At 29.6% G+C, this 13,820-nt stretch overlaps 4 protein-coding genes across 5 annotated transcripts; 2 read left to right on the forward strand and 2 right to left on the reverse strand.

Moving 5' to 3' along the window:
* The first annotated feature begins 1,539 nt into the window (after window positions 1-1,539).
* LOC9302700 (protein IDA-LIKE 2) lies at window positions 1,540-3,143 on the forward strand. The gene has a single exon (XM_021013315.1). The coding sequence runs from the start codon at window positions 2,568-2,570 to the stop codon at window positions 2,841-2,843; it is 276 nt and encodes a 91-aa protein (XP_020868974.1). The 5' UTR covers window positions 1,540-2,567; the 3' UTR covers window positions 2,844-3,143.
* A 1,088-nt stretch (window positions 3,144-4,231) lies between these two features.
* Window positions 4,232-6,025, reverse strand: LOC9300989 (50S ribosomal protein L15). Its single transcript, XM_002866582.2, has 4 exons — window positions 5,423-6,025; window positions 5,050-5,133; window positions 4,860-4,949; window positions 4,232-4,746 (listed from the first exon to the last, which is right to left on the reverse strand). The coding sequence occupies exons 1-4, from the start codon at window positions 5,825-5,827 to the stop codon at window positions 4,480-4,482; spliced, it is 846 nt and encodes a 281-aa protein (XP_002866628.1). The 5' UTR covers window positions 5,828-6,025; the 3' UTR covers window positions 4,232-4,479.
* A 64-nt stretch (window positions 6,026-6,089) lies between these two features.
* Window positions 6,090-7,390, forward strand: LOC9302701 (mediator-associated protein 2). Of its 2 annotated transcripts, none has more exons than XM_021015590.1 (5): window positions 6,090-6,144; window positions 6,243-6,395; window positions 6,476-6,554; window positions 6,653-6,733; window positions 6,858-7,390. In XM_021015590.1, exons 2-5 carry the CDS (start codon window positions 6,279-6,281, stop codon window positions 7,193-7,195), a joined length of 615 nt encoding a protein of 204 aa, XP_020871249.1. In that variant the 5' UTR covers window positions 6,090-6,144; window positions 6,243-6,278; the 3' UTR covers window positions 7,196-7,390. The 2 variants fall into 2 exon arrangements, with proteins under 2 accessions (XP_020871249.1, XP_020871250.1); XM_021015591.1 differs by having other exon boundaries at window positions 6,129-6,203; window positions 6,277-6,395.
* Window positions 7,268-8,175, reverse strand: LOC9300990 (protein BOLA2). Its single transcript, XM_002866583.2, has 3 exons — window positions 8,036-8,175; window positions 7,747-7,769; window positions 7,268-7,642 (listed from the first exon to the last, which is right to left on the reverse strand). The coding sequence occupies exons 1-3, from the start codon at window positions 8,096-8,098 to the stop codon at window positions 7,441-7,443; spliced, it is 288 nt and encodes a 95-aa protein (XP_002866629.1). The 5' UTR covers window positions 8,099-8,175; the 3' UTR covers window positions 7,268-7,440.
* Between the last annotated feature and the right edge of the window lie 5,645 nt (window positions 8,176-13,820).

Below are 13,820 nucleotides of genomic sequence, written 5' to 3' on the forward strand. Positions count from 1 at the left end.
TTACATTCATCACAAAACAAATGTCGGTCAATGTCTTACCAATCAGTCTCTATATATAGTTATGTGACAAAGCACACCCAATTACCATTAGTATAATGTTTAGTACATATCTATGATACTACATTATATTAATCAATGGTCCATAACTATAATTCAATAGAAACCTGTACAACCCAATCTAGGGATTAGCTAGAATTGTCAGTCAGTTTCGTTTGGGCCTGAAATAAAATTATTTTGAAATATTATATTAATAAAAGAATGAGATAATAATGGAGAAGTACGGTTGCTAGATTTGTAATAGGAGTAGCTAAGACGTAGTCAGTGTTTGAAATAGTAGAGAAAGGTATGGGACTTAGACCAACTTTAGATTTCAACTGTTGTTCCTGACATTACCAAGACTCTTCTATTTTAGTTTACTTTCTGTTCGTGTACTTCTTCTCATAAGATTGGGACAATAAGAGTAATTTTACTCCATACTCATTGAAATGTTTTTAATATAATTGTATATAAAAGATAACTATATATTACAAGATATCAGGTGTCATAATGATATATTCTGATCTTTCTCATGTTAACTGAGAAGTAAAATTTGAAAACATCTTTTAATTTGTAACTCATTAGCTAGATCATATACTGTTTGATCTATTGGATATATGCCCATTAATCTTTTGTAATTTGTATGCCTACACGGCTCTGAATATCATTTATTATATTTCCTTACAAGAGTGAAGGAAAAAAATGGTAAAACCGTATAAGTGTTGGGCAAAGGTTGCATTAAATGAAGAACCCTAATTAACTCCATGGAAAAAGCTTAGAAAAGAGACTGAAATGGCAAGAACGGTGATTGATATATGAACTGTATGCATACGTGTGTCTACACAAAATATAGTAATCTATATGCATTTTAAGTAGCTTAAATTGAGGAAGATTTTGCAATAAAGCTTGAATAGTTGCAATGTTGTGACATAGTTATATCGGTCACTATATTTAGAATGGGGCCTATCATTCTCTCCTAACCAAAGAAAACTATAAAATTATTATAATTAAAACTATATAAATTTTTGAATCTTGACATAACATATAAAAGGCTTTGCCTTACCATATCACTTTTGTATTATTATTTTCTCTTTGCCCACTTTCCCCGTTCTTTCTTATTCATTGAACATAATAGGTGACATGAAACCTTGCATCCCTAAGGCATTTGAAGAAACAAATGAATCTAGCTTCTTTGTTATAACCTTTTTATTTCCTTTCTTTTTTGTTGTCAAAATTATTGATGATAATTATTACTATATACCAGATTTCATAATCAACTAATTGGCAAAAAATAAAAAAAAAAATCAACCAGACAATTATATGTGTATAGTAATAACTGAACTATTTTGTAAAAACATATTTTAAAATTAGAAAAACTCAAACCTTACTGAAAACATGTGATTTCGAAATGCCAGTCAACTAAATGTTGAATTTACCAAACTTACACATAATCTTGTTAAGCAAGAGTAGTTATGATAATCCCCAAAAGCACAACTATAGCTTTAAAAATATTTACCATGCTAGTTTTGTAAAAAGTATAATATTTCATCTGCAAAGCAAAAGAGAATAATTCTTATGCAACTGTTGACAAGAGAAAAAACAAATTATTGCGCCGTACATACAGACGTCTTTTCACCATTTCCATAAAGATAATTTGTTTTGCAATATATAATCATAGCAGTTACTAAACTTATCGTTCATTGTCTTAAGCGAGCTATCGTTAGTGTTTTTGATGAATATGATGAAAACTAATGGGATGTTTTCACTTTTCACTACTCAAATAACTTTAGCATAAAAGTGAAAGACGAATATGGAGGATACAAAAGTTTCTACTTAATTTCTCAGCATTCATTAAAACTTTAGTAAACAAATCATGGTTTCCAACAATTTTCACATTTTTGCATTCTTTCCTATATAATCCATGTATAGTGTATAGTTTTACTCACATTAACTTTGAGCTAAGATATAATCAAATATTAAAATCATATGTGGGTCAAGTAAAAAACGCATCCCGTCGAACCTAAACCACTTCATGACAATAAAGTCTACAACCATTTTGTGTGCTTAATTAGTTACTGTAAGTTTTTGTTTTTTCAAAAAAATAACAATAATAGTTTAAGAACTGCAAATGTTTTCCCCCTGTAATATTTTTTCATAGACCTAAATTATCAACAATTATAAAGTCTAAAAAAAATCTAACACCAAACAGTTTCTTCGGCTTGTAGACCAAAACCAGTTGTCAACAAGTCTACAACTACTTGCATAGTTGAATAGTTCGTGAAAAAATAAATAGAAAATACCAGAAGTAATTAAATACACAAGAAAACATAACTCAAAACCTCTTCTTAGTCAGATTCTCTCTCTATCTATCCCTCTCAATCTCTATCTGCCCATATTTCTTGCTGTCAACAAATTCATTCAGCAATCTCCTTTTTCCCCATCAACAACAAACAAAAATAAAGTCCTTTCACAACAATTATATTAAACAAATCCACCAAAAACCCTTTCACAAAATAGGTCTCTCTTCAACAATGTCGTCTAGAAACCGAAGATCAAGAATCAACTCTAAGTTCTTCTTCTTCACAAGTACCATTCTTCTTCTTCTCCTTCTAGGTTTATGCAATGGAGCAAGAACAAACTCGAACGTCTTCGACTCGAAACCACACAAGAAACACAACGACGCCGTTTCGTCTTCATCGAAACAGTTCTTGGGGTTCTTGCCACGTCACTTCCCTGTTCCAGCTTCTGGTCCCTCTAGAAAACACAATGATATCGGTTTACTTAGTTGGCACCGAGCTTCTCCGTGAAAGAAAAAGCCTTAAAGGTCATGAATTTTTTTTTTGCTTCTTTCTATCAATTAGTTGTATGTTTCTTTCATTTTAGTTTCCCTCTTTAATTACCCCTTTGCTTTTGAGTTATAAGCTGGTGTAAATGTCTTTCTTTATTGTGATGCAAAGAAAATGTTTTTTTTGGTTTGATTAATATCGACAAGGCAAAACATATAATCTATTATTATGAATTTGTAATTGGAAGCTGTATATTTTTTTGGATAGCTCGAATTTGTAATATTGCATGTATCAAAGTGTGAGAGCCGATCATCTCCATGATATACACGTGTTCTTGTTATTACGATCAACTCGAAAGATAAATTTAATAATTTAATTATCTAAAAGTTTATGATTAATTCGAAATAGACGACTTTGAATTTCGACAGGGACTAAATTATGTATCTTTTTGTAAAAGAAAAGGTCAAATATTTAAAATTTAAAGAGGTTTGAAATATATTGTGTAACTAAAAAGTCTGATGTAGATTTGGTCTTGAGATATATAATCGACTTTTTTCTTGGGATCTATCTATTTGTTTTAATGATAACCAATAATGTCTTTGAAATGTCTATTGTGATTTGTCAATGTGATGGACCAAGGTTGCATCTAATTTCATAGCCATTTAATTTATTTTGACATTAAACGTGACATTTATGCCGGGAAGGTGATCTTCATTCATCAGTAGGTACATATAAATCAGAAAAGTATGATCAACAGAAACGAAAAAAAGAAAACAGAAACATCTTAAAAATATATTGTATGATATTGAACTACACTTGATTTTAGACAAATACGAAATCATCCCGTGATTTGTAGGTTATATTTTTGTTTTGTTTGGACATTTATAGGCATACGAATTCACTATTTATGTCCAATAATTTCTTCTGTGTAGTATTTGATTTTCTTCCTTTAGACTATACCGATGATTAAAATTTGTCATCGTTTTTAAGAAGCATAAACCGATCTAATTCCATATTTATTTGATAAGAAGTACTCTTCTTTTTTGTAGTTATTCAAAAATAATCAATGATATAACTAATAGTACAGTCATCATCATTACATGTTTGTTAAGAGTAATGAGTTCTGAAACCTCGAAAACTATCTTCTTCTTCTTTTTTCACGTTCGGTCGTTTAAATTCAGGCAATCATATCCCCTTTCTAGTTTCTATAAATTAGGTAAATTACGTACGGCGTTTTGGTAAAATAACACTGCTATGATTTTTAATAACGTCTGTAAATTTAGAAACATTGCAAGTGTGTCAAAAACTATCAATATTTGCAGATTTAGCTTCTTTGTAAGAAAATGCAAAATTACCGTTGAACTCATTAACATTAAACAACGCCTCAACCAAATCGGCTAAATAATGAATTCAAATCTAACGTAGAGTGTTCTCTGGTTTCCTCAACCTTCTTCAAGAACAGGCCTTGATCCCAAACAAGAAGTCTGAAAATGGTTAAGAACTTGTTGCGACCAAATACAGAAAAAGTAAAACGAGAAAGACCTTATTTGTCAAATAAAAATATCCGGCATTCTCAATTTTCTAGTGCGAACATTGACCAAGAAACAACACAAACAACTTTAAACCGAAACATCAAACGTTAGAAGCCAATCCCAAATCATGATTCAACAGGAGACTCAACTTTGTTCTCCTCAGCTGCAAAGAAGGGAATGGGTTTTTTCGGAGCTGGAAGACGTCCAATGCTATCGACCTTATCTTGTTGTTTAGGAGGTGGTCGAGCTGCTTTTGGCAATAACCTTCCTTTCTTCTCAAACCATTCCGGTTTAAGCAATGCCCTTAAGCCCAATTTGTTGTAATACACTCTTCTCACTGATCCTCCTGCTGCTTCCACCACCTCTTTTGCCCTAACCGTCACCCTAGAAACCTGCAGTAAACATGCCATTACTGATTAACTAAATATCTAACATAGCAAATACATTGCCTGATGCAACGACTTGATACTATACAGAGCAAAAGTTCATAATGCAAATGGTAAACCTCGAAATGAAGTGGCCATTTGATATCATCAGCACCACGACCCATTAGTCTTACTCCGTCTTCTATTTGCTTTCCTATGGCTCCCACATCCTGCAACCCGACGTTAATAGGTTCAGTCAGAAGCAGACACATTAAAAATCCTCAACTCAATCTAAACAGTTGAATCAAAGAGTGACAAGTATGACCGAACCTTGAGCGTTTTCATCGTAATCAATTCATGAGAATCTATCTTCCCAGCGTTTATGAGTTTGGCGATCTTTCCTAGACCAACCGGCTGCATCACAAAACAATCATAAACATCTTTAGTCGTTGCATCAATAGACTGTCAAAACCTAAATCCTTACACACACACTATCATCTACTTCACCACAAGCAGCCAAAGAACAGTAACAATGCCATTCAGAAAGAAGAACAAGAATGACCCATCTGATTTGGATTCTCAAATTCGACCCTAATGTAAGGAATCAATCACAGATGTAAACCCTTCGAATCATTGGAAGCTACAAAAACAGAAACTTGACCTCAGAGACAAATCCCAGAACTGAAAGGCAAGAGCTTTTTACCTGGAAATGGAGCTTAAACTTGTTCTTGAAGCCACGTTTAGGTAAACGACGTCGTAATGGAGTTTGCCCACCTTCAAAACCAAACTTCATCGTTCCTCTCGCTTTTTGACCTTTGTGACCTCTTCCAGCAGTTTTACCTTTACCAGACCCAATACCTCTACCTTTCCTCGTCTTGAGTTTTCTCGGCACGTTGTCTCTCAGATCGTTCAAGCTCAATAAACTATACGCCCTAATTCCCTGAAACGACAAAGCCCTGCTCGTAAAGGTCGGAATTTGAGTAGAGATCGGAGAATGACGGCATTGAAGAAGTGGTGAAGAGATGATGAATCTGGGTTTTGCGGTTTGATGAAACGAAGAATTGATGAGTGATGTTGATATGATCGACGAGAGTCTTCTTCTTATCATTTCTTCGTTGCGGGATCAAGCAGATTTCGATTTTAGCGATCTTCTTCTGATGAAAATTTGATTATTCCATTTTGGGGATTTAGGGTTTATGAGATTTACAGTGAAAAAGAGCTTCTTCTGAATAATCATCATCATCCATTACCATTGCTTATTCTTCTTCAATACTATCAATTAAAGGCCCATTTATGGCCCAATCATCTCAGCCCAAATACTTTTCCCCTGTTAATGCATGCAAAACTACGTCGCTTTGAGAGAACTAAAAATAAATTGAAAACAGATAAGGGTTTTAGGTCATCGCCGCCATCGATATTTCTCCGGTAACTATTCTCTCTCTTTTTCACCGCCGACGAAGCCACCTTTCTTTCTGTTATTTATGGTAAAGCTCTCTCCAACACTTGTTTTCTCGATTTGACAGGTTTTTGTGACCTCGTGAGAGTTGATTTGAGCAGAGATGGATTCTGGTTATAAACCTGCCGAAGATTACGTAGTCAGTGGCGCAGAGCAGCTAGATGACGCTGATATAACGCGTTCTGATGAGCTTTGGCTTATCCAAGCCCCTTTAGGCCGAGTATGTTTAGAGAATGATTCTTTATTGCAATTTGATCCTAATGTAATGTTCTACACCTAAAGGACTTTTCTTTATCGCAGTTTCCAGAAATCGAAGAGGACACTCTTAAGGTTGAGCCAGACAAAGATGGGTTATTTGGAGGATTCGAGGATTCAGATGGTAAGTTTATGGTTTGTGTTCTTTCATACTCTTAACTATTTTAGCTTTGATCTCCAAAGTTGGATCATTGCCTTTGTTTTCTGTTTTTTTTTTCATAGGTGGAAAGTATGATCTTGCTAGCTTTACTTGTCAAGATGTTGATGCAGAGTTGATAATGCCTTCTGAAGAATCAATGATTGGTATATTCCCATTACTTTACAAGTAACTGAAATTGTGTCTGGTTTTTAAGTCTTGATCGTTTAGTTTACACAGCCTTACCTTTTTCTTTAGTGATTCTTATGTTTGTTGTGCGTTTTATTGTAGCTGGGAAGATTACTCGGCGAGTTGCAATAGTTCGTTACCCTGAACCAAACGAGCTGCTTCAGAAAATGAAGGCCAGAACACAACAGAAGCTTGTTGGATCAGTCACGAATTCCTCTAAGAAATCATCTAACCTAACTCAAAGCAGCCGGCATAAAAGCGGTACACGTAGCAGCAAATCGAAGAGCATTTTCTCTAGCTTCACCGATACTCCAAAGTCGCCAAAAAGAAAACATTCAGAGTCTTCCTCAGGTAAACATCGGAGCTCAACAAGTACCGTTTCAGGCTCTTCAGAACGATCGGGAAAGATTAAGAAGAAGAAGGTGAAGAAGGAAGAGTAAAAATCTTTGCGCCTGTTTTTTTTTTTGTAAGAGAGTGTTTGTGGCTGTTAAGATGTTGAATGTCGATTATGCAGACGATAAACAGCCAGTATTGCATTGTATTCATAAGTTATTTCGCCATAGATGCTTATAAAAGTTCAAAGCTTATTAGCTACCATGGAATAAAGTCAAAGTTAAATACAGCTTTTTATCTTAGTAAAGTGCAAAAGGATTAAACAAAAGCTCTGTTTGTTGTTCTTTTGTCTTCAAGCTTCTGTGGATGGAGTTGTTGCGGAGTCTTGTGATACTGGCTTCCATTGTTGTGGAGTTTGAGCTTTCTTTATCGAGAGAGCATGGATTTCTTTCATTTCTTCTTCAAGAGCAGCATTCACAATGCGGTGCCTCTCGAGCAATCTCTTCCCCTCAAACTGTTCCGAGACAATCTCAATCACAAAACTCGCGCCACAGCTGGGAAAAAGGGTAAAGTTTAAATTGAAAACTGGAGATGATATCTCAAAAGTGAAATGATTGAATAAATGGAAGTTGATGATATAGTGATCATAAGACTTTACCCTCCAGATGTGTCTATGACTTCCTGGTTTTACACAAATTAAACAAAGTCAGTGATGTATACAGAGCAAAGATCACAAGGTAAACTTATTGCGCAAACCACATAAGTGAGTCAATGATCCAGTCTTAGAACAAAAGTATGATCCTGTTTCATAAAGATTTCAAATTTGAGTCTGCAAACGAAGAACGGAGGATGCATCATGCATGTGTGATCGATAAAAGTTGTAAAAAGTTTCCAACTTTTGGACAGACACAGTGACCATGAACAACAGAGAGTATTAGTTGAGTTACCAGATGAACAGGGTTGAGTTTCGAAGTCAACGAAGCTTCGACTTGCTCCTTCGTTACACCCATCTCTCTCTTTCTCTCTGCTTCAAAATTTTGATGCAGAAAAGCTTTGTGTGAGAGAACTTGTGTGCCCTAGTGATTCTAAATGGGTGAACCGAGTGAATCTGGGGCCCGACCCGAATATATTCTCTTCTTCTTAACTTTGTGATATTCGATACTATCCATAAACACATCACAAACCCCAAAAAGGCATAACTCAGGAAAAGGGAAAAAAAACTAACAAAATCTGTTATATGTTTGAAACTTTGTGACATAACATAATAATATCGTTTCATTGTGCAAGAAGAGAAATTTGTATCAATCAAATTCTCAGAATCTCCGCTGCTTCTGTTTATGGAGGAACCAACACAATCTCCATATATTTCAACAGTTTGCTTGAGGATTGATTCAGGATCATCATCTGTATCTGCATTTTTAATCACCAAAAAAAGAATTTTCCTTTTTGCTGCTTCTCTGCATAACCATAGAAAGAAAAAAGAAAAGGAAATAAAGCCCATTGAAAGAAAAAAAAAGAATTGAGATCACAATTTCCTTTTTCTATTGAACCTCTTTGTATTAAAAAAAGGAAACATAACAGCCTCCAACGGCTATATCGTAATCTCTGTTGTGTATATATATAAGATTGACCTAATTAACACTTTGCATCTTCTATTTCTTCCTTGAGAGACAAAAAATCATAACTCTCTCTATTTCTCGCTTCTTCTTCTTCTTCTCTTGTCGAGCGAAAGTCTTTAAACAGAAACTCTGAGAATTCCTATGATGATCCAACTAGTAGACATTGAAGAAGTGAAATCCCTATGATGATGATCTATGCAACATGATCCTTAAGAGTTGTTAGATTGATCGGCGTGGTAACACAAAAGGTCCAAAAACGAATAACTATCTCATTCGCCGGAGTTTCCAGCCATTTCTTCCCGATTCTCGGATTTTTCTTGGGAATCAAACGCGTCGCCGAGAATCGGAAGAGAAGGAAAAGGGTATGACATCGAGAAACCTGAGGTTGTTCAATCGGAGATTCTTCGACCGATCTCCACAGCGGTTAAGAGCTTTCCTTAATCCGATTTCTGTTATTTGCTTGTTTGGATTTGGTCTCCATGAATCTGTCACTACAAAGTCTTACTTTTTTGTTTATGATGTATTCGCAGGCTTGGTGAAGGATTGCCCTGGCGTGCGTAAAGATCTTCGAATCCCGGAAGAGATGCAGCTTTCAGCGCAGACTACGAGGAATATAAGAGGATAGCCAAGAGAGGTTCGCTGTTCGCAATAGTCGTCGTTTGTCTTGACAATTGGTGCTAGGTGAAGTAAGTTTCAGAACAACCACGATGACGACTCCTAGGGATTTCACAACCACCAGGTATGTTTTCTTTACTTTTTTTTTTTTAATCATAAATCATAATAATTCGATTTTTAAAAATAATATTTTTTACTAAAATTTAAAACTTAAACTTAAAAAAAATTTAACAATTTTTAACTAAAACAATGTTAATTTCACTATTATTTTTTTTAAATTAGTTTAAGTGTTAAATTTTAAAAACGTCGAAAACTAACCGCGCCTAGACATCCTGTCCTTAGTTGGTCTATAAGCTTTGGTGTTCGAAGTTCGGAAAGTTTTCACGTAATATAGATTTCACACTAAAACTCATTTTTAAAAAATAAAAATAATTTCTACTAAAATTTAAAACAAATTTAACATTTAAACTGAAAAAAAATTAATAATTTTTAACTAAAATCATGTTAATTTCACTATGACTTTTTAAAAATTAGTTTAAATGTTAATTTTAAAAATGTCGAAAACTAACTGCGCCTAGGCATCTTGTCCTTAGTTGGTCCGTAAGCTTTAGTGTTCGAAGTTTGGAAATTTTTTTAAAAATAATAATAATTTTCACTAAAATTGAAAACAAATTTAACACTTAAACTTTAAGAAATAATTAATAATTTTTAACTAAAATACAATGTTGATTTAAATAAAACCATCTTAAAAAAAATAATGATTTTAATTTTTTTTAAATAACACTAAAGCTTTAAGAAAATAATTAATAATCTTTAGCTAAAACCAAGTTAATTTCACTATTACTTTTTAAAAATTAGTTCAAGTGTTAAATTTTTAAAACTCATTTCTAAACTCATTTTTTAAAAATAATAATAATTTTCACTAAAATTGAAAACAAACTTAACACTTAAACTTTAAGATATAATTAATAATTTTTAACTAAAAAACCATGTTGATTAAAATAAAACCATGTTAAAAATAATAATGATTTTAATTTTTTTTAAATAAAATTAAAACTTTAAGAAAATAATTAACAATCTTTAACTAAAACCACGTCAAATTACTTTTTAAAAATTAGTTACAGTGTTAAATTTTAAAAACTCATTTTTAAACTTATTTTTTAAAAATAATAATAATTTTCACTAAAATTGAAAACAAACTTAACACTTAAACTTTAAGAAATAATTAATAATTTTTAACTATAAAACCATGTTGATTTAAATAAAACCATGTTAAAAAGAATAACGATTTTAATTTTTTTTAAAAATAACAATAAAACTATTAAAAAAATAATTAATAATCTTTAGCTAAAACCATATTAATTTCACTATTACTTTTCAAAAATTAGTTCAAGTGTTCAATTTTAAAAACTCATTTTTAAATTCATTTTATAAAAATAATAATAATTTTCACTAAATTTGAAAACAAACTTAACACTTAAACTTTAAGAAATAATTAATAATTTTTAACTAAGAAACCATGTTGATTTAAATAAAACCATGTTAAAAATAATTATGATTTTAAAAAAATTTAAAAAATAAAATTAAAACTTTAAGAAACTAATCAATAATCTTTAACTAAAACCATGTTAAATTACTTTTTAAAAATTAGTTCAAGTGTTAAATTTTAAAAACTCATTTTTAAACTCTTGTTTTAAAAATAAAAATAATTTCCACTAAAATTGAAAACAAACTTAACACTTAAACTTTAAGAAATAATTAATAATTTTTAACTAAAAAACCATGTTGATTAAAATAAAACCATGTTAAAAATAATTATGATTTTAAAATTGTTTTAAAAAATAAAAACAAAACTTTAAGAAATTTGGTAGAAGAAATCCAAATAAACACGAAATCCAAATTTTTATTTCTATAAAATAATAATAAATCTCCCTAAAATTTAACACAAATTTAACACTATAAGCTTTAAATCTTTTTTAAATAATTTTTAACTAAACTATGTTAATTTCACTATTATTTTTTAAAAATTCGTTAAGTGTTAAATTAAAAAAATGTCGAAAAGTAACCGCGCATAGGCATCCTGTCCTTAGTTGGTCCGTAAGTTTTGGTGTTCGAAGTTCGGCATGTTTTCACATAATATAGATTTAACACTTAAACTCATTTTTAAAAAAAAAATATTAATTTTCACTAAAATTGAAAACAAATATAACACTTAAACTTTATGAAATAATTAATAATTTTTAACTAAAAAACCCATGTTGATTTAATAAAACCATGTTAAAAATAATAATGATTTTAATTTTTTTCTTAAATAACACTAAAATTTTAAGAAAATAATTAATAATCTTTAGCTAAAACCAAGTTAATTTCACTTTACTTTTCAAAAATTAGTTCAATTGTTAAATTTTAAAAACTCATTTTTAAACTCATTTTTAAAAAATAATAATAATTTTCACTAAAATTGAAAACAAATTTAACACTTAAACTTTAAGAAATAATTAATAATTTTTAACTAAAAAACCATGTTGATTTAAATAAAACCATGTTTAAAATAATAATGATTTTAAGAAAATAATTAGTAATCTTTAGCTAAACGCCTAAACCAATGGTAATTCCACTATTACTTTTTAAAAATTAGTTCAAGTGTTAAATTTTAAAAACTCATTTTTTAAAATAATAATAATTTCACTAAAATTGAAAACAAACTTAACACTTAAAATTTAAGAAAGAAATGATAATTTTTAACTAAAAAACCATGTTGATTAAAATAAAACCATGTTAAAAATAATTATGATTAGTTATCAAAAAAAAAATAATTATTATGATTTTAAAAATAAAATTAAAACTTTAAGAAATTCGGTAGAAGAAATCCAAATTTTTATTTCTATAAAATAATAATAAATCTCCCTAAAATTTAAAACAAATTTAACACTTTAAGCTTTAAATTTTTTTTAATAATTTTTAACTAAACCATGTTAATTTCACTATTACTTTTTAAAAATTAGTTAAGTGTTAAATTTTAAAAATGTCGAAAAGTAATCGCGCCTAGGCATCTTGTCCTTAATTGGTCTGTAAGTTTTGGTGTTTAAAGTTCGGCGTTTTTTCACGTAATATAGATTTAACACTTATACTCATTTTAAAAAAAAAATAATTTTCACTAAAATTGAAAACAAATATAACACTTAAACTTTAAGAAATAATTAATAATTTTTAACTAAAAACCCATGTTGATTTAATAAAACCATGTTAAAAATAATAATGATTTTAAAATTTTTAAAAAAATAACACTAAAACTTTAAGATAATAATTAATAATCTTTAACTAAAATCATCTTAATTTCACTATTACTTTTTAAAAATTAGTTCAAGTGTTAAATTTTAAAAACTCATTTTTAAAAAATAATAATAATTTTCACTAAATTGAATGAAAATTTAACACTTAAACTTTAATGAATAATTAATATTTTTTAACTAAAAAACTATGTTGATTTAAATGGGGCTTTTGCAAAAATACCCCATTTTTCAATGCCACTTTTCAAAAATACCCCTTCTTTAAAACTTTATAAAAAATACTCTTAAAAATATAAGATTTACCCAAATATGTATGTAACATTATTAAAACATACACAAACTACATTTCTATGTATCTAAAATCTTATAAATACTTTATAAATACCTTATAAATACATTTTAAATACCTTTAAAAACCTTTAAAATATCTTGTAAAACCTTTGAAAAACCTTAAAAATCCTTTAAAATAACTTGTAAAACCTTTAAAAAGACCTTATAAAACCTTATAAATACTTGGATCGAGTCTTCAAGTAGTAGTTACAATCCATAAGTACCTTATAAACCTAATAAAACTTTATAAAAATTTCAGATTTAAAAAAGGGCATTTTTTAAAATGGACATCTAAAAGGGGCATTTTTGAAAAAGGGCACACCAAAAGGGACATTTTTAACAATTTTCCTTAAATAAAACCATGTCAAAAATAATAATGATTTTTTTTTAATAACAATAAAACTTTAAGAAAATAATTAATAATCTTTAGCTAAAAACATGTTAAGTTCACTATTAATTTTCAAAAATTAGTTCAAGTGTTAAATTTTAAAAACTCATTTTTAAACTCATTTTTAAAAAATAATAATAATTTTCACTAATATTGAAAACAAATTTAACACTTAAACTTTAAGAATTAATTAATAGTTTTTAACTAAAAACCCATGTTGATTTAATAAAATCATGTTAAAAATAATAATGATTTTAAATTTTTTTTAAAAATAACACTAAAACTTTAAGAAAATAATTAATAATCTTTAATTAAAACCATGTTAATTTCACTATTACTTTTTAAAAATTAGTTCAAGTGTTAAATTTTAAAAACTCATTTTTAAACTCATTTTTAAAAAATAATAATAATTTTCACTAATATTGAAAACAAATTTAACACTTAAACTTTAAGAAATAATTAATAGTTTTTAACTAAAAACCCATGTTGA

This window comes from Arabidopsis lyrata, assembly GCF_000004255.2.
Source record: "Arabidopsis lyrata subsp. lyrata unplaced genomic scaffold ARALYscaffold_8, whole genome shotgun sequence".
NCBI classification, from domain to species: Eukaryota; Viridiplantae; Streptophyta; class Magnoliopsida; order Brassicales; family Brassicaceae; genus Arabidopsis; species Arabidopsis lyrata.

Coding starts and splice junctions, on each gene's coding strand:
- LOC9300990 (XM_002866583.2), bottom strand. CDS start 8,098: ATGGGTGTAACGAAGGAGCAAGTCGAAGCTTCGTTGACTTCGAAACTC. Junction 7,770..8,035: donor AACTCAACCCTGTTCATCTG/GTAACTCAACTA, acceptor GTGTAAAACCAG/GAAGTCATAGACACATCTGG. Junction 7,643..7,746: donor GTCATAGACACATCTGGAGG/GTAAAGTCTTAT, acceptor CCTTTTTCCCAG/CTGTGGCGCGAGTTTTGTGA.
- LOC9300989 (XM_002866582.2), bottom strand. CDS start 5,827: ATGATAAGAAGAAGACTCTCGTCGATCATATCAACATCACTCATCAAT. Junction 5,134..5,422: donor AGTTTAAGCTCCATTTCCAG/GTAAAAAGCTCT, acceptor TTTGTGATGCAG/CCGGTTGGTCTAGGAAAGAT. Junction 4,950..5,049: donor TTACGATGAAAACGCTCAAG/GTTCGGTCATAC, acceptor GTCGGGTTGCAG/GATGTGGGAGCCATAGGAAA.
- LOC9302700 (XM_021013315.1), top strand. CDS start 2,568: ATGTCGTCTAGAAACCGAAGATCAAGAATCAACTCTAAGTTCTTCTTC.
- LOC9302701 (XM_021015590.1), top strand. CDS start 6,279: ATGGATTCTGGTTATAAACCTGCCGAAGATTACGTAGTCAGTGGCGCA. Junction 6,396..6,475: donor TCCAAGCCCCTTTAGGCCGA/GTATGTTTAGAG, acceptor TCTTTATCGCAG/TTTCCAGAAATCGAAGAGGA. Junction 6,555..6,652: donor AGGATTCGAGGATTCAGATG/GTAAGTTTATGG, acceptor TTTTTTTCATAG/GTGGAAAGTATGATCTTGCT.